We start from the raw sequence: 26,519 nt of genomic DNA, 5'->3' as shown, positions 1-26,519 counted from the left end.
CCCCTCCCTAATCAGACCGGGAGTGACATGTTTAGCCGCATGTTCTCCTTGAATTGCTGGCTGTCTGAGTGGTGTCCAAAAAATGAGGTGGGCTTCATAGATAATTGGCAAAGCTTCTGGGGAAAACCTGGTCTTGTTAGGAGAGACGGCATCCATCCCACTTTGGATGGAGCAGCTCTCATTTCTAGAAATCTGGCCAATTTTCTTAAATCGTCCAAACCGTGACTATCCAGGGTTGGGACCAGGAAGCAGAGTTGTAGTCTTACACACCTCTCTGCAGCTTCTCTCCCCCTGCCATCCCCTCATTACCCCATCCCCGTAGAGACGGTGCCTGCTCCCAGACCACCAATAACCAGCAAAAATCTATTTAAGCATAAAAATTCAAAAAGAAAAAATAATATAGCACCTTCAACTGCACCACAGACTAAAACAGTTAAATGTGGTCTATTAAACATTAGGTCTCTCTCTTCTAAGTCCCTGTTGGTAAATGATATAATAATTGATCAACATATTGATTTATTCTGCCTTACAGAAACTTGGTTACAGCAGGATGAATATGTTAGTTTAAATGAGTCAACACCCCCGAGTCACACTAACTGTCAGAATGCTCGTAGCACGGGCCGGGGCGGAGGATTAGCAGCAATCTTCCATTCCAGCTTATTAATTAATCAAAAACCCAGACAGAGCTTTAATTCATTTGAAAGCTTGACTCTTAGTCTTGTCCATCCAAATTGGAAGTCCCAAAAACCAGTTTTATTTGTTATTATCTATCGTCCACCTGGTCGTTACTGTGAGTTTCTCTGTGAATTTTCAGACCTTTTGTCTGACTTAGTGCTTAGCTCAGATAAGATAATTATAGTGGGCGATTTTAACATCCACACAGATGCTGAGAATGACAGCCTCAACACTGCATTTAATCTATTATTAGACTCTATTGGCTTTGCTCAAAAAGTAAATGAGTCCACCCACCACTTTAATCATATCTTAGATCTTGTTCTGACTTATGGTATGGAAATAGAAGACTTAACAGTATTCCCTGAAAACTCCCTTCTGTCTGATCATTTCTTAATAACATTTACATTTACTCTGATGGACTACCCAGCAGTGGGGAATAAGTTTCATTACACTAGAAGTCTTTCAGAAAGCGCTGTAACTAGGTTTAAGGATATGATTCCTTCTTTATGTTCTCTAATGCCATATACCAACACAGTGCAGAGTAGCTACCTAAACTCTGTAAGTGAGATAGAGTATCTCGTCAATAATTTTACATCCTCATTGAAGACAACTTTGGATGCTGTAGCTCCTCTGAAAAAGAGAGCTTTAAATCAGAAGTGCCTGACTCCGTGGTATAACTCACAAACTCGTAGCTTAAAGCAGATAACCCGTAAGTTGGAGAGGAAATGGCGTCTCACTAATTTAGAAGATCTTCACTTAGCCTGGAAAAAGAGTCTGTTGCTCTATAAAAAAGCCCTCTGTAAAGCTAGGACATCTTTCTACTCATCAATAATTGAAGAAAATAAGAACAACCCCAGGTTTCTTTTCAGCACTGTAGCCAGGCTGACAAAGAGTCAGAGCTCTATTGAGCTGAGTATTCCATTAACTTTAACTAGTAATGACTTCATGACTTTCTTTGCTAACAAAATTTTAACTATTAGAGAAAAAATTACTCCTAACCATCCCAAAGACGTATCGTTATCTTTGGCTGCTTTCAGTGATGCCGGTATTTGGTTAGACTCTTTCTCTCTGATTGTTCTGTCTGAGTTATTTTCATTAGTTACTTCATCCAAACCATCAACATGTTTATTAGACCCCATTCCTACCAGGCTGCTCAAGGAAGCCCTACCATTATTTAATGCTTCGATCTTAAATATGATCAATCTATCTTTGTTAGTTGGCTATGTACCACAGGCTTTTAAGGTGGCAGTAATTAAATCATTACTTAAAAAGCCATCACTTGACCCAGCTATCTTAGCTAATTATAGGCCAATCTCCAACCTTCCTTTTCTCTCAAAAATTCTTGAAAGGGTAGTTGTAAAACAGCTAACTGATCATCTGCAGAGGAATGGTCTATTTGAAGAGTTTCAGTCAGGTTTTAGAATTCATCATAGTACAGAAACAGCATTAGTGAAGGTTACAAATGATCTTCTTATGGCCTCGGACAGTGGACTCATCTCTGTGCTTGTTCTGTTAGACCTCAGTGCTGCTTTTGATACTGTTGACCATAAAATTTTATTACAGAGATTAGAGCATGCCATAGGTATTAAAGGCACTGCGCTGCGGTGGTTTGGATCATATTTGTCTAATAGATTACAATTTGTTCATGTAAATGGGGAATCTTCTTCACAGACTAAAGTTAATTATGGAGTTCCACAAGGTTCTGTGCTAGGACCAATTTTATTCACTTTATACATGCTTCCCTTAGGCAGTATTATTAGACGGTATTGCTTAAATTTTCATTGTTACGCAGATGATACCCAGCTTTATCTATCCATGAAGCCAGAGGACACACACACCAATTAGCTAAACTGCAGGATTGTCTTACAGACATAAAGACATGGATGACCTCTAATTTCCTGCTTTTAAACTCAGATAAAACTGAAGTTATTGTACTTGGCCCCACAAATCTTAGAAACATGGTGTCTAACCAGATCCTTACTCTGGATGGCATTACCCTTAGCTCTAGTAATACTGTGAGAAATCTTGGAGTCATTTTTGATCAGGATATGTCATTCAAAGTGCATATTAAACAAATATGTAGGACTGCTTTTTTGCATTTACGCAATATCTCTAAAATCAGAAAGGTCTTGTCTCAGAGTGATGCTGAAAAACTAATTCATGCATTTATTTCCTCTAGGCTGGACTATTGTAATTCATTATTATCAGGTTGTCCTAAAAGTTCCCTAAAAAGCCTTCAGTTAATTCAAAATGCTGCAGCTAGAGTACTGACGGGGACTAGAAGGAGAGAGCATATCTCACCCATATTGGCCTCTCTTCATTGGCTTCCTGTTAATTCTAGAATAGAATTTTAAATTCTTCTACTTACTTATAAGGTTTTGAATAATCAGGTCCCATCTTATCTTAGGGACCTCGTAGTACCATATCACCCCAATAGAGCGCTTCGCTCTCAGACTGCAGGCTTACTTGTAGTTCCTAGGGTTTGTAAGAGTAGAATGGGAGGCAGAGCCTTCAGCTTTCAGGCTCCTCTCCTGTGGAACCAGCTCCCAGTTCAGATCAGGGAGACAGACACCCTCTCTACTTTTAAGATTAGACTTAAAACTTTCCTTTTTGCTAAAGCTTATAGTTAGGGCTGGATCAGGTGACCCTGAACCATCCCTTAGTTATGCTGCTATAGACGTAGACTGCTGGGGGGTTCCCATGATGCATTGTTTCTTTCTCTTTTTGCTCTGTATGCACCACTCTGCATTTAATCATTAGTGATCGATCTCTGCTCCCCTCCACAGCATGTCTTTTTCCTGGTTCTCTCCCTCAGCCCCAACCAGTCCCAGCAGAAGACTGCCCCTCCCTGAGCCTGGTTCTGCTGGAGGTTTCTTCCTGTTAAAAGGGAGTTTTTCCTTCCCACTGTAGCCAAGTGCTTGCTCACAGGGGGTCGTTTTGACCGTTGGGGTTTTACATAATTATTGTATGGCCTTGCCTTACAATATAAAGCGCCTTGGGGCAACTGTTTGTTGTGATTTGGCGCTATATAAAACAAATTGATTGATTGATTGATTGAGGTATTCCAATTAATTATTTTGTCAATGAAAATACTGTATCTTAATACTACATTGTTGAATTTGGTAACTCCACTGACAAATGCACTCAAACATGAAGCTCCACACATCAATCAATGGCCTCTGCACATAGGCCGTCTTCATTGTTTGTCTCGTCTGTGATGTCTGACCTTGGCGTTGCGTACCAGTTTAGATGCAGTTCTCATAATAATTGGCTGTATCTGTCAACCACAAAAACAATAATATATTTACTCCTCTGCTCCCTCAACCACTCAATACCATTAATTTTGACAGGCAGCTCTTCAATTTTTCAAATCAATTAATATGAGTCGTTTAATTAAGGAATCATTTCTGCCCTGGTCCTTTGTAATCAAATGAATAATTTGCTGCTTGATCATTCACTACCGATACTAATCCACTATAATCATGTCCTCTGCTGCCAGACGCTTGGCATTAGTATGAGTGAAACACAGAATGACAAAGTCTGACTTGTTTGTGACTTGATAATAATCGAGACAAAAGGATTCAGGAAGATAAAAACATCTTTTCCACACTAACTCGTCAAAGATGCTTTGTTGCTTTGGTGGCAGAAATCAATCACTCAACTGCTGAAACAATCCTATGTTACTTTGTTATCCTCAGGATGGCCAATCATATGTCATGGAGGGTTAATAATCTACAAGTTTTATTCCAGACAAACACCTCAGCAGGCGAATGCATTGACTGGCGCTCCATTAAGGTGAAGGGAGGATTTCATCACCTGTTGAGGTAACTTTTGGCTCCCAATGTCTTGACTGTCAATCCAAAAAAATCTATATATGAGGCAATATGATGATTTGTGAGGAACTCTATTAAATGTGAAGAAAAATCTTTATGGCTGCTTCATTTTTCATGGTTATACGAGGTCTGTTAGAAAAGTATCCGACCTTTTTATTTTTTTCAAAAACTATATGGATTTGAATCATGTGCGCTTGCATCAGCCAAGCTTGAACCTTCGTGCGCATGCGTGAGTTTTTTCACGCCTGTCGGTTGCGTCATTCACCTGTGGGCAGGCTTTGAGTGAGCACTGGTCCACCCCCCTCGTCGGATTTTCATTGTCAGGAAAATGGCTGAGCAATTGGAGCAGCGCTGAATCAAATTTTTCCAGAAACTGTGAGAGACAACCAGGTGGAAACCATTCGGAAGATTCAAACGGCTTTCGGTGAGGATACCCTGGGCGTCACACAGATTAAGGAGCATTACAACCGGATTAAAGATGGCCCACAGCGGCGGGGGGTGCGCCGCGCTCCAAGCGGCCATCGACAGGCTGAAACGACCAGATAATTTCCAAAGTGAACGCTGTGGTGATCCGGGATGTCGTCTGACTACCAGAGAAATTGCAGAAGAGGTGGACATCAGCACTTTTGCGACACATTCTACTGTTACAGGAGATTTTGTAATGAAAGACGTGCGGAGGAATTCGCGCGTCGGGATGGAGCCGCAATGGCGCACAACAAATCTCCTGTAACAGTGGAATGAGCTGCAAAAGTGCTGATGTCCACCTCTTCTGCAATTTCTCTGGTAGTCAGACGATGGTCCCACATCACCAGAGCGTTCACTTTGGAAATGATCTGGTCGTTTCAGCCTGTCGATGGCCGCTCGGAGCACGGCGCGCCCTCTGCCGCTGTGGGCCGTCTTTAATCCAGTTGTAATGCTCCTTAATCTGTGTGACGCCCAGAGTATCCTCACCGAATTCGTCTGAATCTTCCGAATGGTTTCCACCTGGCTGTCTCTCACAGTTTCTGGAAAAATTTGATTCAGCGCTGCTCCAATCGCTCAGCCATTTTCCTGACAATGAAAATCCGACGAGGGGGGTGGACCAGTGCTCACTCAAAGCCTGCCCACAAGTGAATGACGCAACCGACAGGTGTGAAAAAACTCACACATGCGTACGAAGGTTCAAGCTTGGCTGATGCAAGTGCACATGATTCAAATCCATATAGTTTTTTAAAAAAAATAAAAAGGTCAGATAGTTTTCTAACAGACCTCGTACGTTTGAAATATAGACAGCAAATTCATCCAAATCAGTTAAATAACCCTACATTGTCAAAACGTTCTGTTTTAATTACTCTGTTACTTCTGATTAGTGACACCTCTCTTTGTCTCTACTTATCCATCTCCATTTGCATCTTACCTGGCAGGAGCACACAGAACACCTATCGCTGTCCAGCACCCAGATCTGTCCGCTGTGCTTGACCTTGTTGTCATGGATACAGTCGCCTGTGCAGTTGTGACCGTGGGGGCAACGGCAGTCATAGCTGCCCTCCAGGTTGAAGCAAACAGTGTCGTTGGCACAGGTGTGCCTCCCCGTCTTGCATTCATTAATATCTGCAGGGAGCACAAAAAGATGACACCACACATATGCTTACCGCAGGTTGCATACTTTATGCATGGCTGGTTGGATTTTTTCAACTTACACGGCTCTTGATATTTGCTTTATAAGGGCAAGAAACTCAATGGCCACAAGTTCAATTCCTATGATTATTTTCACCCACCACTGGGTGGAAAACAGGGATATGACATCGGGTTCAGCTCATACTGCTGTCCATTTGTTCCCTGGGTGCATCTGTCCAAATATTTCTTAACTACTGAACTAAATTATATTAAAGGTCCTTTATTATGTTGATTTAACGCTGAAAAGCTTTCATTGGCATACTGAGTATAGAATGACAGACTATATCATTTATAACACCTTTAACCCTATAAAGCCCACCCTGTGAAATAACTGTCAGAAAATTCTAATTTTTTGAAACAAGAGTCTTTATTGGACCTTTTAACAAACCCACCAAAAAAACAAAAAAACAAACAAACAAAAAACAAAACAAAAACAAAACAACAACAACAACAACAACAAAAAAAACCTTTTTGCATATGTTTTTATTTGTATCATATTTGCTACATTGGGCTTTGTAGCATAAAAACATCAATTTTAAAACCAGAGCAAACATAACATTTCAAACCTATAAAATGCTGCATTTTCTTAGCGAAATTACTGTGGATCACATGGGCAGCCATTATGAATGTCTCATCTGAAGGCCCTCTGATGCATAAGATACTGACATCTGGTGGTTTGTCTGTGCACTACAAGTATCTCATTATATATTTTGGGGAGAAAATATTACACTGATGAAGCAGACATCTCAGAAAATCCTGTATCAAATATGATACACTTGGCATTATAGGGTTAAATTTGCCAGTACAAGTGCAGTGCCCATAGGAAGTTTGTATTCCTCATTGGTGGGCATAGCTAACCAAAAAAAATACCTTTGATAACTGCTAATCCATTAACTGAAAAGTTAACTTTTAGAACACTAATCTAATAAAACACTAAAAAAAATTCAGCAGAAGCTACAGCTAACCACTAACTGCTAACTTTCAGTATTGTCTCCAGTACACTCTCACCTACTGACAAGCCAATTTTGAGTTTAAGCACTACCAACGCTTCTGATTAGAATCAAAGACAATCACAAACCCAACACAACCAATGAGTCAGCGCTTCTTTCTTTGTGCGCCCTGCCCACTGCTGTAAGGAAGAGTCATTTACATTCAACATACAGTGGTCCAGACGTGAGGCAGAAGTTATGAGAAGCAAAGCAGGTTTGACTTATGGTTTTGATTTATAAACCAAATTTATCTGGATAGTTTATCTAGACTAATGTCAAGTCTGTCATTTTTATGAAGTGAAAATATAACACATATCTTTTAATTTTAAAATAATGCACTAATTCTGAAGGTTTGAACATTAACACACACAGATGCCAAAAGGCATTATGGGAAAAATGAGCCCCCGCTCATCACTAATGGGTTGATTTATTATATGTAAATGCCAACACACAAGTTACTGTAACATGTGTGTTGGTTTTTACAAATAAATGTATATTTATAAAATATGTAATTTTTTCATTTGTAAAAAAAAAAGGCATTTGCAAAACTGAAAATTCTGTTTAAGTGTGATTCAGCTCAACGGCCATGTGATATTTGGACGGGTGCTATTCACACTGCCATCCAGTATATGGGTCAAAATGCATAGAACACTGCCATCTACATACATAACAGTGCCTGATTACTTGTTCCATGCAAGTGCTATGTTAAAGATTGGCCAGCAGATGTCGCCATATTTAATTGTATCAAATGCTCAAACACTGAAGCATTTCAACACAATTGCTTCATACTGATTCAGTAGTTCAAAATGCTTCGGTTTCTCCGTCACTAATAATTATCAATAAAATACTTCATCGATCAGATGTTTTCAGTGCATGTGCACAGATAGACTTACAATCATGGATACTTGCTAACCAAGACATTAAAAACCATACGACATGTCCTTTAAATGACCTAGTTTGCAAGTCTGTAGCCTATGCTGTCAAAACACTGATTAGGCTCCGTCTGTAGTGACAAAACAATTTTATCAGACAATAGATTATTCGGTTTGTTAAGCTATTTTATTGGCATACCTTTGTCATCCAAAAAGTGACTGACTCAGAAACAAGCTTCAAAGCTTTGCTGGAACTCTGAACTCTTCATGCACTGATGTATCTCAGCTGCAAGGTTTTCGCAGCAGAAAACATACTACTGTCCCAGCTTTTTTAAAATGTGTTGCAGGTATCCATTTCAAAATCAGAAAATATTTCCACAAAAACAGTAACGTTTATCAGTTTGAACATTAAATATCTTGTCTTTGTGGTGTATTCAGTTGAATATAGGTTGAAGAGGATTTGCAAATCATTGTATTCTGTTTTTATTTACATTTTCCAACTTCATTGGAATTGGGGTTGTAGACATATGCCAGGGTATGCCAGTGTTTTTAATATGGTCAGCATATGCTGGCTAAATCGTCAAGGTGTGAAAGGGGTGTTACTCCAATCAAGGGTCACAAGCAGCCAAAGATTTTAACAGCAATCATAAGGAGAGAGGTGGGGTACCGTGAACAGGATACCAGTTTATCGCAGGGCCACATACAGACAGACAAACACATTAACACTCTCACTCTTTGGAAATGGGAGGAAGCTGCAGCACCCGGAGGGGGCCCACGCAAACATGGGGAGAACATGCAAACTTCACATGGAAAAGCCCAGGTGGGATACAATTCGATGGGCTTCTTCCTGTGAGGCAACAGTGCTAACCACAAAGCCAAAAATCACTCAAGTAAAATTTTAGTAAGATATATGGGCTCGTTTTTTGGAAAATACTGCTAATGTTTGGGCTGCCCCCAGTTGTTTAGGGATCTAGAACAGATCAACACTGGGTGCCTTTCCTGATGCAACTCCAGTTCTACATGGAAACACACACAGTTCCTGGTCTTTCCAAGTGGCCTGCCAGCCAAGAACCAATTATAACATACTCTGCTGCTTTTCACTTCTGACATTTGACAGGACCAAGTGGATAGTGTGCAGGTTGGTTGTACTTGATTTTAAAAAAATACATCTTAAAAATCTTGTTAAGCAAAAATCTTGGGAACACCTTCTTTTGAATCATATGTGAGGTCAAAGAGACTTTTTTTTATTCATATCCATGGTATTTTTAAGCTTATAAGATACATCAATAGAGAGTTGAGAATTCTTCTAGAAAACCATATAGAGTGCGAAATGTAATGGCCATTCCTATCACTTTGATGAGAAGTAACCTGTTTGTCTTCTAGTCCGAGAAGATCAGTTCATTCCCAGTAATTGCCACCTAGCCTGTATTGTCAGGCCCAAATTTAATCAGTGTGAGGAAGGTTGAACTTAGTTCTGACTGATTTGGGCAATTTGATGTGCAGCTAGTGTATGTATAACGTATACTGTATAATGTACACATACTCGCATAAAGATGGAATGACTTTCACCATTCAACGACTTAAGGCAACTACTGGATGACTTGGTACTATGACTCTTCTGGGGGTGCTATTGGTATGACTTTGTGCCAATCAAACTGTTATTTAGGGTACACACAGTATGAACTGTATTATGAGGGAATGTCAGCTACAATATTTTGGCCATATGGTGCAAATAAACCACATGGATGTCCACATATAGCATCACTTGGCTACAGCAGATCGATTGTTATGTTTGGAGGGTGGGGATGGACAGACGATGGACCGGGTCTGCCTGGGTGGTTGCTAGTCAGGACCCCAGGCAGTTCCTTAGTGTGGTGAATGCGGTGACCTGTGGCACCAGCACATGCTCCCACACCTGACCTGACTTTCATTGAGAATTAATAATCACAAATTGATTTACAAACTTTGTGAACTCATGAAACAAATGTCTTATATAAGAGAAATCACAGGAGTCAATAGCAATTAGACTGGAAAATGAGAAAACCAAACAATGTAAAAGCTTTTCCATGGGACAAAAACCTCAGCAATGCAAAAGCAACACTATTGTTTTAGGCAAAGAATGTATGTTACAGTGGATCAGGGTTTCCCTTTTGACAGCTGAACATTCTATTAACAACATAAATCAGAAAATGCAGAAAATGAAAGATTTGAGGAGAAAAAGACACAAAAAGGCATATATGTGTCACAGTCTCATTTGCAACACTAGATAGAAACATAAAAGCTACAGAATTTATGATCTGCATACTTTTTAGGTAGATTGCTTTTATTACTTGGTCTTCTCTTTTCTGAAGTTAAAAATGAAAGAAGAATCTTAAAACTGCAAAAAGACATAAAATCTTGGTCTGTTTCATAAGCAGTAATGGAAAGTTGGTCATGAAAAGATGGGTTCACTTTTATACAACTTTAGTCATATTAAATTATCAATCTGGCCTCTGGGTGTTCAATTCACCTTTGACGATAGTGTAGCATGCAAGGAATTATGTTTTTCAGAAATATGCTTCAAAAAGAATGAATGAGAGATAATGGGGCAGTGTTGTTAGAGCTTCAACAAACCTTTTCTCCTTTGCATCAAAAAGTGCCAGTTGAGGTGGCTAGGACACCTGGTGAGAATGGTCTACTGCCACGGTGAGCCTGACCTAGATAACTGGTTGAAAATGAATGAATAAATATATGTTGTGACATTATTATTAGATTGGTGGGCTCAGTGTCTCATCACTGCTTTTGCAGATGATGTGGTCCTGTTGGTTTCATCAGCCTGTGACCTCCAACACTCACTGCATCAGTTTGCAACTACCCTCTATACAGCAGCATGCACTTGGAAATTCCCCAAATCAATTAGTTCCATGCATTTTAGACCATACAATATAGAAGCTAAAGCACAATTGATAATTTCATGATACTAACATTGAAGATGTGACGTATCCTTGAATGGCCCAAAAATGCAAAACCATTAGTGTCACATTGACTATAATGATTGTCACACTTACATGATAGCAGGAATGCCATATTATAAGGCAAGAAAATGTTCGTACTGCTTTCTTACAGTTCCAGTACCAGTTACTTGCCAGTCAGTGATCAGAACAAACTGGTTACACATCCAAGAAAAAAAAGGCTGTGAATACTTATGTACATGTGATTTCTTAGTTGTTGTTGTTTTTTTTAATTTCAATAAATTTGCATAATCTCAATTCAACTTTTTTCACACTGTCATTATGGGGTATTGTGTGTAGAATTTTGAGGGGAAAAAATGAATGTCATCCATTTTGGAATTTGGCTGTAATATAACAAAATGTGGGAAAAGTGAAGTGCTGTGAACACTTTACGGATGCACTGTGGAGCCTTGCATATGTTTTGCAATTTGAGGGGTGGCATTTTCAAAAGAATTACATATGCGTTTAAATGCGATTAATTTAGATTAATTAATCGCTGACCTTGTAATTAATTTGATTAATTTTGTAATTGCCTGACAGCACTAAATAGATGTAGTTATATATATATATATATATATATATATATATATATATATATATATATATATATATATATATGTCTATAAAAGCTGGGTTACTCACCTACACATGATTCTCCATTGGCAGAGAACAAGCCGTTGTCATGGTAGCCATCACGACACTCACAGTGATACCAGCCAGGCAAGTTGACACAAGTGGATTTACTATCACACTCAACAAAGCCATCTGCACACTCATCAATATCTGAGGAGAAAAACAGTAATAAGACATTGCATACACACAACCAGCTTGGCTGCTCATGTTGAATACAAAATGTGCACTTCACTGTGAACAAGCTGTTGAGCTTCATTGTTGCCTGGTGGGCAATTTCAACACTGACTGATTCATAATTTATAAAACAACATGTCCAGCATTCAGGCAAATCTTGTCCGTAGGCTTTATTGATCGTGGTGTTATTGTGTATAGCAGCAGAAAGACATATGAATCAATAGATAATAGACGTGAATGTAATGTACCAAGAATGCTGTTGATTCTGAAATGTCTGTAAAAATTCTTTGCAATCTGATTCTACTGTATGTATCTTATAACCACCTGTGTGTTGTTATCAACAGATGGTGCTCATGTTTTCTTTCTGCAAGCGCCACTTTGCAACTTTTGTCTTACCGGTTCCATCACCATCGTTCTTACCTGTACTTTTGGTGTTCACTGTTCTTTTCTTTCAACCAATTCTACCTCCTTTATCTCTCCTCAAGTCTCTTTTTGTTTCTTTGTAACAAGCCAACATTCAAACCATTTATTTCAATGAACAACCCAGCACACATCTGCCGAAAGCAAAACCAATGTGATTCTCAACAGTAGCACTATCACAAACAAAAAGACAGGTCACTCTGATATTTCAGCTAACATTTAATTAAACTAAGGACCAGGCCTGCATGAGGAAACACACCCTGTTATTACACAGCGGGGCTAAATATCTTAAGCCCAGATATTCACCATGATTAAATATGTCTGCCCTGATGCCAGTGATGGCTTTTTTATGATTGTGCATGAAGCATGATGCTCTGTTCTCATTATGAAAATGGCTCTGTGCCGTGACTGACCTTCTCTACAGCTCCCTGCAACACTATCCCCCATATAGCGGCAGGCAGACAGGCTCATGGTTCCCCACTGGCCAGACAGTAATGGGATTAAGATCTATTGGCTAATGAGCCCTCAGCCTTTTAATAGAATTTCTGCAGCAGATTAACTGTTGATCAAATGTCTCCCAGATTAGGGTCTTATCCGTTTTAAAATAACCCACATTGGTTTGAGTTACCAGCGGTTTTGCACAAAACCGACCTACTGAAAACCACACACACACACACACACACACACACACACACACACACACACACACACACACACACACACACACACACACACACACACACACACACACACACACACACACACACACACACACACGCATGCACACACACTTCTGTACTGGTTTATTACTCTAAGTGCAGTGGCGTTTAAAGCAATAGCTCACATTTCACTAATTACATCATTTTCTTCCCTTAGGACACCAATACTGGGTTAAAAGGACACTGCTTAAAAATCACAAGTCTCCAGAAAATAGTATAACTAGCCCATTTTTGAAAATGAATATAAATTCTCCACACTACTGAAGAGACATCCCGGCGCTCTTAGTCGCTCGTATTATGATAAAAGCATTCTGAGGTTTAAAAATCAAGCTGAATTTGTCCCCGTCCTCATCTTCTCTTCACTAAGACCACGTGAAACCCTTCAAAGTGCAATCAAGCAGTTGGATACAATTTATAACAGACATGAGTGATGGAATAAGTGTAAAACTATGCAAATGGGTTATTTTCAGGCAATTTCATTCAAGCTCTTATGAAGCTTGAGTGTCTGTAACAACAGAGGGTTACACCCACAACTAAAGATCCCATTTTTCTCTTTTGTCTGAGCTGAACCTGTCAGCTACAATTACAACACAATGCGTCTCGGCTTCTGTCAAATTAACTTTGAAGAGCTGCTGCAGTGTTTTCGGACATTGTTGTCATACCTCGGACTCGACTTAAAATGGATGTGTGAGGTACATACAGCAGGTGTGCAATCTGACTGAACAAGTCTTGCCTTCACTTTTATCATCTTATGCAAATGATCGCCAAATGAACACTGTAATTAAATCTTCAAAAAATGCTGCCTGGAAGATTGTCTCCACTGAGTCATGAAACTTTTTCATTTGCTAAATAATAGATGGGGATTGTAGAGTGTTTCCACGTGTTAAGTCATGTCGTGTTTTTCCTCAATCTCCTCAAACAAAGGAAAAAGAAAAACCTTGATTTCTGTCTCTGTGTCTCTGAGACATCGTTGCTAGAGGAAAGTGAATATTTTAGAGTTAGCCTCCTGACTCAACATCTACACTAAAATGGAAGGATTGACCACATGAAGAGGAGGAGAAGGCAACTCTGGTGCTCGAGGAGTCAAAAGAGGAGGAAACTAGAGCAGGGAAAGACGGAAGAAAAGTCGATGGGGAGCAGCTGAAAGGTGAAAGAGGAGGAGACGGGGAAGGAAGAGTCACAGCACTTGTTATCATATGTGGCAGGCTGGAAACAAGGGCTCTGTTAAGCCAGCTCTCATTGGACGAAGAGAGGGGAGAAGTGGAAGGGTTTCCCCAGCTCCCATCTGGGCTTGTCATGGTGGCCCGCTGTCCTCTCGTCTCATCACTTTGCACTATTTTTTCTTCTTGATTTGATCAAATGTGACATTTTTATGATTATTTCATTGATCATATAGACAATTTTGAAAATGCTAAGCTTTTCAAAAGGTGATAAAAAAAAGTGTAAAGTCCAAAAATGAGAATAAAAGTTTTCTTTTGTTATTTATTTTGAATCAGCCCTGCGATAGACTGATGACCTGTCCAGGGTGTACCCCGCTCTCACCCAATGATCCCCGGGATAGGCTCCAGCTTTTGCGTGACCCTTAATTAGAATAAAAATGGATGGATGGATGAATGAATGGATCAATCAATTCTGAGGAAGTAGATCAGTGAGACAGAAGTTGGGCTACTGCACAGTAAATTTTGCAGAGTAAAATTTACTCTGCTGGGATAACATTTGGTCCCAGTCCGAACAGACTTAAATCAACTTTATCACAGTGTATTTTACTCTATTTAGACTGGGACCAAATGTTTTCATGGCAGAGTATATTTTACTCAGCAAAATTTACTGTGTATGTAGGCCTGGGTTTGAGTTCCAGTCAGACGAGCAGTCTGTGTCCTTGAACAAGACATTTCATCTCCATTGTCCCAGTCCACCCAGCTGTTCATGGTTGGGGAAGTAACCCATGACGGACTGCCATCTCATTCAGCCGGAATCACAAACTTTCAACCACTTCATGGTCCAGCATGTGTTGAAAGGTTTTGGCACCAAAGGACTTCAGGGTGCAATAGGTACAAGAATTCTTTTATACCTACTGTCACTAGTGTAGCGCATGGCCTTGATTTGCCCTAATTAAATAAATACATTAATGCTTTCTCAATAAAAACCTGAGGTTTTGAACTGAGGACAGACCGTGTTTTATTTCTAACTGGGAAATTGTTGGGTCCATCTGGAGATAAGCTTTGGAGACACTTACGTGGTCCCCAACTCTTGCTCCACATCACAACAAAACTGTAACTCAGAGTTCTTCAAAGGAGCCCTTGCTTGTTTGTTTGTTAAATTTCGGTCACTATGAATTACATGACATTATAATCACTTCACGTCAGAATCTGAACTTCCCCAGGCCCGGAGAATCCACCTTTATGGCCTTATGCCAAGGCCAGAGACTCCCAAGACATGCCACAGGATCTCTTCCATAATAAGATGTGGCCATAAACTTTGAGCCTTGACAACCAGCTATTATCTGTAGGTCTAAATGAAGGAAAAGACCTTTGCTTAAAATAAAAATGCACAGAGGTGTCAAGTAACGAAGTACAAATACTTCGTTACTGTACTTAAGTACACTTTTTAGGTATCTATACTTTACTCCATTACTTATTTTTCTGCCTACTTCTGACTTCTACTCACTACATTTTCACACAAGTATCTGTACTTTCTATTCCTTACATTTTTAAAACAAACAGCCTCATTACTCTTGGCTTCAGTTTAATGTTTATATATATATATATATATATATATATATATATATATATATATATATATATTTCACGTCATGTGCGCCTGTAATCAACTTTTCTGCAGCACGGCTTTGCTTTGAACCGTGAACCAATCGAAGCAGTGGTTCGCAGATTGAAGCAATGCTTCGACCTATTGCTTCATTTATTCTTTCTTTCTTTTGCTTAATTTAATTTTTTGCTGTTATGGTCTTCTGAAACAGTTGATAGATGTATTTTATAACTTAAAAACGGGAGCGATGCTAACGCGTTAGCATGTCTATGGCATTTTCAATGTTAAAACTTAGCATTAAGCAATTGCAGCTCTCATCACGTTCGGGTGCATTTGTTTTCAAATTGTAATATTTCTTAAATTTATTTTTTTTATATATTAATAATCTAATGATTATTATATACAATTTTAGAGAAAGAGGCAAAAAGAACCTGAATAGAAACACAACAGAAAATATAAAAGCAACTAACAATGAACATACATAAATAAATACATACATAAATAAAAATAAATGTTTCCTGTGAACACCTAGTGACTCTTACACCTCCATTTCATCCCTGTCTTATTTAATGACAGTTTGTTTCGGTCAAACCATATTTTCAGTTTGTTAATTTCTTCAGTGATTTTCTCCAGAACTATCTGCCAAACTAGAAAACTGCTGCTTCCTCGTAAGAGCAGAATACTACTGGAATGAATCTGAATAAAGAAAGTTGGGTTTTGTTTTTTTTTTTCCTTCACTAAATGGATGCTGCACTCACTGCAGTTTATTGTCTGGAATAGTCCCAGATTGCATTTCAGAGCTTCTAGAAATGAAACATTTTCGTGCAGGTGGTGTTGGGGGGTAATTTTGGGTTTTGGGTCTTGGGCCACATGTAGAACGAATCAGTTTTAAAATTAAACTTTCAATTCATATAGTGGCATCTACCTTTTTTTTTTTTAAAGGTTACTTTATACTTTTATACTTTAAGTAGGTTTTGGAACACATACTTTTTCACTTTTACTTGAGTAAAGAGGTCAAGTTGATACTTCAACTTTTACCAGGGTGTTTTTAAACTGCAGTATCTATACTTCTACTTAAGTAACAAATGTGTGTACTTTTGACACCACTGAAAATGCATCAGCATTCTTTTATTCATATGTAAAAACTTCTACTGTTGTTTGCATTGATTAATCAAACAAAATGCTTTGAATATAATCACTTAATTTAAATGACATGTGTTCCTTGTAACTGATGTGTGTTTAAATGTGATCTTTCTGCATTATCAATGTGTTGATGGTGAAATATTCTGTTTTAACCAAATGAAGTGTTTAAGTGACTATTAATAATGTGTATCCATTCAAGAGTCTTAGAAAAAATAGTATGCCAAAATAGTTAATATGTTTAAATAGTTGAATTATTTCTTTGTCTGCCTAACACATGAAGTTTTCTGTGAAATGACACACCCTAAATGGGCGGAGTTTAATGACGTAAGTCCCCTTTAAAAAGTTAGAACAGAGTTTCTGCTCACTCAACGCTCTCAACCTGAATGCTCTCTTCCTTTCTTTAAATGCTTAACTTTATTTTTGGGTCAACAAGGCCTCATGCTAGCCAATCTAAGCTACCACGTGGCTTCATTCATTCATTCATTCATTCGTTGTTTCATCTTTGAAACTCTTTACAAATTAATAGCCTGACGTTTTTAAGGGTCGTCAAGTCTTTTGATTTTTTAAGAGAACTTCAGATCTGAACTTTTCAAAATAATAACGAATTTACAGAAAAGTGACTTTCTTTTTTTGTACTTTACAACGCTGCTCTTAAAGTTTTATCTTTTTTCTAAATTCACAAAGACTTTTAATCTGGCTCCAACAAACTTTTTAAAAGCTACCAGAACCCATTTTCAACAAATGCCTTCCACCTCTGGGGTCCAGCAAGCTGACGACCTGACCGCAAGCAGCCATTCTGTTGGTAAAACCAGCTGACTAAAGCCTCTGGATCACCGGGGAGACCGCTGGTTTAACCCCTGACCCAAGTGAGCTCACACTGCAAAGAGCCTAAAACATCAGTGACGGATGAACGGTTCATCTGAACCATCTCTTCAACGGATCAGCTAAGTGACCCAGTTAAAGGTTCCAGAAAAAGGGTTTTGTTGTCAATGGATACAAAGTGTCTTCTTTTTAAACATATTCATATGTTTGATTAATAATTTTCTTAACAATAATAGGCTTCAAATTTCATCACTAAATTCTAATCAGATTTATTTATTTAAAGTCTTTATGCTTTATCTCTACTTTCTTTCAATGTCTCATGAGTAAGCAAACTGTTTCCATAAATGAACTTATTTAATCACTGTCCACTTAAAATGCCAGTAAACTATTCATTCCTTTTATAATTGTAAATAAAATGTAAATATTTCTGGTGTGGTTCATTTGGTGTTCAGAAGGAAACCCTTGGCCATTTGTATCGTAGAATTCAGACTTTCAGACCTGAGACTGATTAATTAATGGTTGTTTAAATTAAAGTACCTATGCTTTAAATAGGTGGTGCCCTGAGGTAAGTAGATATTATTCTAATTAAATAATAATTATTAAAATAAAATAATAATTGTTCATTATTTTGGTGACCCATTAAATGAGGTCTAGGCCAATTTAATTCAATTTGGGAGTTTAACAATACTTTTGCTACATATTTTTGGTGCTCTCCATGAGGCCAATAACACATTGGGAGGCTTAACTACTTATTCACTACATTAAATTGGTGCCCGTGTGAGGTGCCATTAATAATAAGCAGGGCTTAATTTGAGGGGGAGCAAGCCGGAGCGCACTCCGGAACCTTGGACGCGTGCTCCGGAACCTCTGACGTTGGCTCTGCCAGCTATTTATACTGGATCCATGATCCACCACCTCTCTTGACTAACAAAATATTTAAAAAAATCACCGCGATTGCTCTCACTGCCAGTCACACCACCGCCCTCCTGTCCACTGTGCGGAATTGGCAACAGGTCCAGAGGCTATGCTTGCTGTTTTGATCCGGATGTTGACCATAGCCACAGAGCTCCGTGGCCACCGAGAGAGGACTTGGATTCTTTGCGGGTCCCGCATCCGTACCCCCGGAGGCAGTGAGTGAAGGGAGAGCCGCGCATTGTGTTCTGTGTGTTTCTGTTTATAATCTTCTCGCACAGAAGAAAAACAGAGTGTTTACACAAGAGAGAAAATTGAGAAAATGTTAATGCCTGTTTGAGAAAAGTGTGTAGTGAGGGGTTTTACAGCCTTCACACATCTATAATAGCGCTACTTCGTGGATTTCGTACCGCGTTCACACCGGGCACGATCAGACGCTACAAATTTGCGGGGGTCGCGTGGCGACGGACGCGCCTCCTTCGCCCGGTGTGTCGCTCTGCTTGGGTGGACTTTCGCTGCGAAAATTCGCCCCGGTGCGTCATCAAATAGGAGGAGCTTCCATTCCGCTCGGCGTCAAGTCATCATGACGGACCTTTCACACAGAGCGAGTTGTTGTGAAAAGCTCCCAATACAGAGAGTATCATTATTTGCTGCAGGAGCTGCGTCTGGATGACGACCGCTTTCAGCGGTCCTTCCGCCTCTGTGGGACCCAGTTTGAGGACCAACTGTCCCGTTCACGCGCACACATGTAAACAATAAAAAAAAAAGAAACTCCGCTGCTTGCTGCTGCTCACTCTTCCCCCAAAAAACTCTGTCATAATTGTGTTTAGAAACCAGTCACCATTTGTTTTATTATACATCTGTGTAGTTAATAAGTAAAATAATCTCCATGGATGATTCTCTCGCGCGCGCACATAAAAAAAAGAAAAGAAAAAGAAACTCCACTCCCCCTGCTGTGGGGCTGCTGCTCGCTCCAAAAACTGTTATGATTGTGAAATAAAGGACAAAAGAGACATAAGTCCTGCTCACAGGTTGCTACCAGAGACAGGACATGTTCACATCCTCAGTCAAACTCCAGACATCTCCACGTCACTACATATTCAGTCCCTGATTGGTCATCGCGGCGCGACGAGACGAAAAACTTCAGATTTTTCAACTTGGGGAGGAGGGCAACATGACGTGACGCGATGCAATATCGCACCACAAACGCGCAAAACACTCAAAATCGCTTCACTCGTGTCGCGCTACGCGGTTTGGCGCAAAAACACATCCTTACATAGGGATTACATGGCAACCTGTGGCTGCAGTCGCTTGCGTCGCGCCCGGTATGAACGCGAAGAACGTAACTCCCGCGATAAACGAGGGACCACTGTACATCATTAAACAGGAATTTGTACTCTATCCGGATTTGGTGTGACTAGTGTTATTAATGCCCAGTTTATTTTCGGTGTGGTGCACAGCGTTGTTCGCAAGCCCCGCCCTTCTTTTTTTTCTGCACCGGAGCTCCGGGACCTCCCACTTTACAAATTAAGCACTGATAATAAGTAAATTAAATGTAATTTCGTTACAGGTTATTTTGGTGCCCCGTTGCGAGGCGATTTAGAATTTCATTACACTAGTTTTCAAAACATTATCACATGAGTGTTTTTAACAAGTTTTTTCTTCTTGTTTTATGTTGTATTATTATGTCCACCGTCTGATGAGTTTTCATGCTACATCTTATGCTTAAGTCTATGTATGTATGAATGTGTTCTCTCTGCTGGCTACACGACAAATTGCGCCAATGGGGATAATAAAGACACCTACATACCTTTATAGGACTTCTGGCATTTTGAGACAAAAGTTGAAATGTTGAGAATAAAGTAAAAAAAAAAAAAAATCTAAATGTTGACTGTCAAACTTTTACAAATAGGGGGGATCAAATGATGAATTAGAAAAATTATGTTAAGGCAATAACAGATCTGCAGCCATGCTGCTCTGTGTACACCTGATCCTGTCAGATCTCAGACGTTAAGCTGAGTATGACCTGTTAAGTACTTAGCTGGCAGACCTTTCTCCTTTGAGAACTGGAGTGGTGTCAGGAAGACTATCCAGTGTAAAATGTGTCAAATCTGAGTGCGGATCTGCTGTTGTGACCCTGACCAAATGGGGCAGACAAAAGCCAACCCCCTCCACCCCACCCTTAAAAAACCAAGCAATAACTGTGCTTCACACCTTCTTGATTAAGCATTAAACTACTTGATCAACTGTATCTTATGACAGAATATATGCTGTCTGTATTTCATACTATTCATTGATATATTTGCTTGTCTATTACCAGTGACTTCAGAGTGCAACATTTTGGCCACCACTTCCACAACATTTAGACATACATTTCAATTACCTCTACCCACATATGGATATTTTTTTTTTTCCATACCTCAGCAGAATTTGTGAATATGTGGGAAAATAAATTTCATGTCACTTGAACATTAAGAAGGATGAACAGTGACGTGTGATGTCTGTTCAGTGTTCCGGATATACAAAGCAATCGCTGGAATAGACAAAGGCATCAGAGAGGACTAACAGTCATGAGGTTGGCACTTGGTGTGGTCCTGATGTGGCATCTCCTGCATAGGAGTGCAGGAGTCCATTTAAGCCTGATTATATTACTTTGTCTCCACAGCTCCGTAACCACATAGAGCTCTCTGCGTCGCTGCGAGCCCTCTCTCTGAGCCCCGCTCTGTAGCCTGACGTGCACCTCCCAAAAAATGAAATTACACTTCAAAATAATGGAGACCGCAAAGGCTATGATTGGTCACTTTTTCGGTTTCACTCCTTCCTCTTCCATCATATTTAAAGTCTGATTAAAAGTTTTTGCACTGCGCAAGCCGATTACATTTTGATCATGAATCAAATCGAGGAATGCTTGGCAGAGGAAGTCCGCATATTTGGACGTCACTGAGGGACAAATGAGTCCAGAAAATAGAAAGAAAATGCCCGGCAGCAGTAGCGGTGCAGGCAGAAAGAAAGTCAATGCCTTGTTCTTGACATCGCGCCCCCTAGCCTACTATTCTGGTGTTAAAATACATTGTGACATCCACCAACCTGATGGAGACCTTATAAAGAGTCACTCCCACGTTGACATGATTGCGTGGCCATGGAGTTATGGAGTTGTAGAAGCATAAATTAGGCTTTAGACATGATATGTCTTGTCTCTTAAGGTACTATCTCATTGGGCGCGACTGTCGGAGAGCTGTTGGAGATGCGAATTAGCAACCAAACATACAAACAAGCAACAATTTCACGGTTGGTATCTCACTAAAGTGGCCACTTGCAGCTGAATTGATGACACGTTTGTGCACAAAATAATCAGCTCTTGCTATCCTGCTATCATCCATATGAATAAACTGTGGAAATTCCCACAAGTGTCCCCAGTAATGACAAAATAAAATAAATAATGAATAATAATGAATAAAAAAAAATAAAATAAAAATAATAATAATAATAATAATAAAGCGCATACAGCACAATCACCGACTTGCAGGATGATGTCCCTGCTGGATCTAGTGTCCTCTTTTCCATGTCCAATATATAATTCTGTGCTTATACAATCCTTTTGTCCTCAGCTCTGAGATCCGTGTGAAGTGCTCATCCACACAATGGACCAGCCTCTTCTCCATGACGCAGAGATGTCCAGCAGTGCTTTGGGGGTGTGCATCCTTTGATTTGATTTATTCGGCAATAACACTGAGAGTCACTATTTTTTCACCTGGGGTCTCCACAGCAAATCCGATATGGCACGCATACGTCCTTCTCTGTTCTACTGGGTTTTGGCTCTAATGAACAGAATGTCATCAAATTTCCATTTAGCAGAAAGATTTTCCTAGTTTAAAGACACATATGTGCACCAGGGCATGTCCTCAGGGAGGGAGATAGAGAGAGACAGAGAGAGAATGCTCCAGATAAAAGATTAAAAACAACAGCGTTGTGCTCTCTGCTCCTGCAGAACTGTGCTCGTCAATAATAATAATAAAAAAAACAGCATTAAATCTAGAAAGCTCGAACAGGAGTCCTGATGCCCACTGCAACTGTGGCCAGACTGGTAGCAGCTCAGCCACTTCCAGAAGTAACTGTTCCTCACCAGTCATCTCTGCTATTTTGGTGTGATCCCCACAGCTTGTGCATGTGGACAACCCCCTCACAGTTCTCTCACAAATCTCTGACATTAGGAGTCCCAGCAAGTACATTCAGAGGGTCACATGACATCAGCGACGGCTGTGGTGGCATACTGGGAGGAGCCTTGTCACCTCGCCAACTTTGAACAGTTCAAAATCCAGGTTCGGCGCCCTGCGAGGGAAGACCACCACCCAATGAACGCCAGTTGAAATTAAACGATTTCCCTCGCAATTGGTGTTTGCAGGCTGTCATAGCCCAGTGAGAGCGGACCCTTTCCTAAGTCAGCAGAGATGCAGAATAATTTCTACTTGTGCCTATTTGCACTTTAACGCTTTGTTTTTAGTCAGAAAATGTACAAAGTTCTGCTGCATTTATTTAGTTTTAAAGACAAACTTTATAACAAGCTTTTGCATTTCTGAAGCTTTAAGAATTAACAAGAATCAGAACGGATCAAATGGAATCACAGTAAATCAGACCGTGACTGTCTGAATTGTATTTGAACTGAACAGCAGCAATATCTCTCCAGCCCTCCATTCCCTCACCTCCTAGTTTTTCACCTTGCCCAAGCTGCCTAATCTGATCTTGGACACGTACAGGTTTTTGCGTTCACCGCTGCTTCCTTTCATCACTGACAGTTTGCTTCCCGTATCACCCTCTGAATGACAGGAGGCCCTGGAGGTTGAGATGCAGTTTGCTGTGTTGAATCACTCAGTGTCGAATCACTTACCACTGCCATTTGTACATCGACATGACAGTCACCTAATTCAAGATGTTTTGTACTTTTAATCCTGGAAGGCTTAAAAATGCATTATTCTGAAGTACCCCTGATCTAGAAGGCATTCACCAAGTGCATACCTGTGTGTGAGAATTTTATTCCTTTCTCTTTTTTTGTTTCTTATTACATGTTTATATGCTGAATGTTGACCTTTGATCCTGATTGTTGACCTTTGTTTCTGACTGGTGACCTGAGATGTTGATCCTGATCATTATCTTTGATTGCTGATCTTTGATCTTAAGATTTGATGCTGATGGCTTGTTTGTTCCTGATCCTTGAACATTATCATCATCATAAGTCTTGATCCTGATGGCTGATCTCTGAGTGTGATCGCTGACTCTTGTTTCTGACTGCTGATCTGAGATGCTGATCCTGTTTTTGTTCCTGATCATTCATCTCTGATAACTGCTCTTTGAACTTGGTCTTTCAAGCTCCTACGGAACTCTTCTTTATATTTGCAGTTAGAGTCGTACATCTTTGCACATTCCTCATATTTTGTATATTGTGTACAGTTTTTTGCTTTCCTTCATTCTTATTATTCTATTCTATTTTATTTCAACTCTATCATTTATTTATCATCAACCACTGCACTGAAAAGAGAGCTGCTACTTTTTAATCTCGTCATACGTTGTACTGCGTACAATGTAAAATGACAATAAAAGGATTCTGATTCTGAGATCATAATCACAACTCTCAGATCATAACTGCTGAAATCTGAACCTTGCCAAAGACATTATGTTTTGTTAGTTATGTTTTTCTGTGCTTCAAGTTCAAGGGGCACATCCTGACCTTTGATTGTAAGCATTGAACGCATCAGCAATCCTGATTACATAATTGAAGAAATCAGGATCAGAGATCAAAGCTCAAAAATATCAGGTAGGACCAGGAAGTAGGATGATCACTCCAAAATCCTAAAGTCAAGACTAAGTCTTGGGAGGTGGCAAGACCAACTCTGGACTCGAGTACTGCAACACTAACAGAAGCAGGATCAAAAATAAAATCGAGCATTCGTCTCTTGATCCAAATTTGCACCAAAGGCCCTATGTTTTGTCCTGAGATCTAAACTAGTATTCAGTTCCTCATTTAGGTTTCAAACCAGAAAGCAAATAGTAAATGGACTGTATTTATATAGCGCTTTTCCATCTGCGTCAGACGCTCAAAGCGCTTTACAACGTCTCACATTCACCCCAATGTCAAGGTGCTGCCATACAAGGCGCTCACTACACACCGGGAGCAACAAGGGACCTTGCCTGAGGGCCCTCAGTGATTTTCCGGTCAGGCTGGGATCAAACCAGCAAGCAAAGCAGGAGAACAGCGACACATTTGAAACTGTTAAAATGTGTTTGTGAAACACTTTATAAAAAATAGCTGTTAAGAAGAAGAAAAATGTTTGCAGAGATTTGAATTGTTTCAATCTATCAAAACAATATCCAAGCCTTCAAAATTTGATTTCTAACTTTCAAGTACTGAATTGCAACTTACTTTTCAAAACTTTTTTCCCCGTATCAAGGCACTATATTAACCTCATCCTATTTCATATTTTGGTTTCCAATAAGCCAATGAAGAAAAAACTAAATTTGTACATCAGTTCCCATTTACAATGAGAACACGAAAAAGGCTGTGGGACTGTTTATATCAATAAGACTTATTGCAAAGGTTTCACTGGCATGTACATGACATATCAACGAGATGAAAATAGATTGCAGACCCTCACTCTTTCATGTAAAGTTGTGTGTACAACAGCGATCGACACTGGTTCCCAGACTTCATTAAGAGAGAGTGCATACTCATGAAACCCGAGGCCAAACGAATTACACATTGGCTTTCCAAAGATGAAATCAATACAGTGAGACACAAATCTATATTGTGAAGCACCTTAGAGGAAGAGCTAATGACCAATCGCAACAAACTGGACACAGGTCCCATTTGGTAGCTTGGAGCACCAACACTGTGCTGTTCCTCCATCACCTCCGGCTCTAACAATCCTCTAACCTTTTAGAACAATGATACTATGCAGCACCTGCGGCAGCTACAGTGGCAGGCTATCCCTGGGAGATGTGTCATTTAGGTGGGAGCAGCAGGTTGCACTCAGCTAAACGACAGCCCCAGCCATTAGCAGCGTCTAATTAAGGCAGGCTAATTACAGGTGATGGAGTGAGTCTTTGTGAGGCCGTCGCTAAATAAATAATGAATACATAATCATTGTGCTTAAGCAAGCCATTACAGTCTAAATGTTGACACGCCCCTGGGCATTGTGGGTAAAACATAAAGGGGGAGAAGAGACACACAGAGAGAAAAAGAGAGTGCAAGAGCCACAGTAATGCATCATGTGAGCTGTCAAAGGTATGTATTTACAAAAATAATTAATATTCACGAAGTGTGCCTGAGTGTCAGGAGGCGGTGCCCGAGGGAGATTTCAGTCACAATGTAGCTACACCATGATATAACACAGACTACAGACTCGAACACAGTTTAGTGCAAATATCATTGCTGGTTTCAAACCAACGCAGTTGTCATCTTTTACAGCTCATCACTCATGTTCAAAGCGACGTTGCACACGGTGTTGGAGCAACGTTACTGTGTGACAGCTCATAGGGATTGTGGATTACAGCACTGAAAACCTGGTATAAAGTTGAGAGCAGTGTACTTTGGTCAGATACGCCTTACATATGTGGGTTAACAACACACATACTGTCTTCATGGGCACACAGCGACACTACACTTACAACCCCAATTCCAATGAAGTTGGGACGTTGTGTAAAATGTAAATAAAAACAGAATGCAATGATTTTCAACCAATATTCAATTGAATACACCGCAACGACAAGATATTTAATGTTCAAACTGATAAACTGTGTTTTTGTGCAAATATTTGCTCATTTTGAAATGGATGCCTGCACACATTTCAAAAAAGTTGGGACGGTGCAACAAAAGACTGGAAAAGTTGATGAATGCTCAAAGAACACCTAATTGGAAACAGGT

At 39.8% G+C, this 26,519-nt stretch overlaps 1 protein-coding gene across 1 annotated transcript in view; it reads right to left on the bottom strand.

The window, feature by feature from the left end:
* Positions 1 to 26,519, bottom strand: part of nell2a (neural EGFL like 2a) — a 392,213-nt gene that overhangs the window by 24,978 nt on the left and 340,716 nt on the right. Inside the window, exons 16-17 of the mRNA XM_034176080.1 lie at positions 11,658 to 11,798; positions 5,905 to 6,098 (exon numbers count right to left, since the gene is read on the bottom strand). Coding sequence (XP_034031971.1) covers positions 5,905 to 6,098; positions 11,658 to 11,798 — 335 coding nt within the window. The remainder of the gene's footprint in view (positions 1 to 5,904; positions 6,099 to 11,657; positions 11,799 to 26,519) is intronic.

Source organism: Thalassophryne amazonica, chromosome 8 (genome assembly GCF_902500255.1).
Source record: "Thalassophryne amazonica chromosome 8, fThaAma1.1, whole genome shotgun sequence".
Classification (NCBI taxonomy): Eukaryota; Metazoa; Chordata; class Actinopteri; order Batrachoidiformes; family Batrachoididae; genus Thalassophryne; species Thalassophryne amazonica.
Note: the sequence above shows the minus strand (reverse complement) of the source record. Positions and strands in the feature narration are given on the sequence as shown.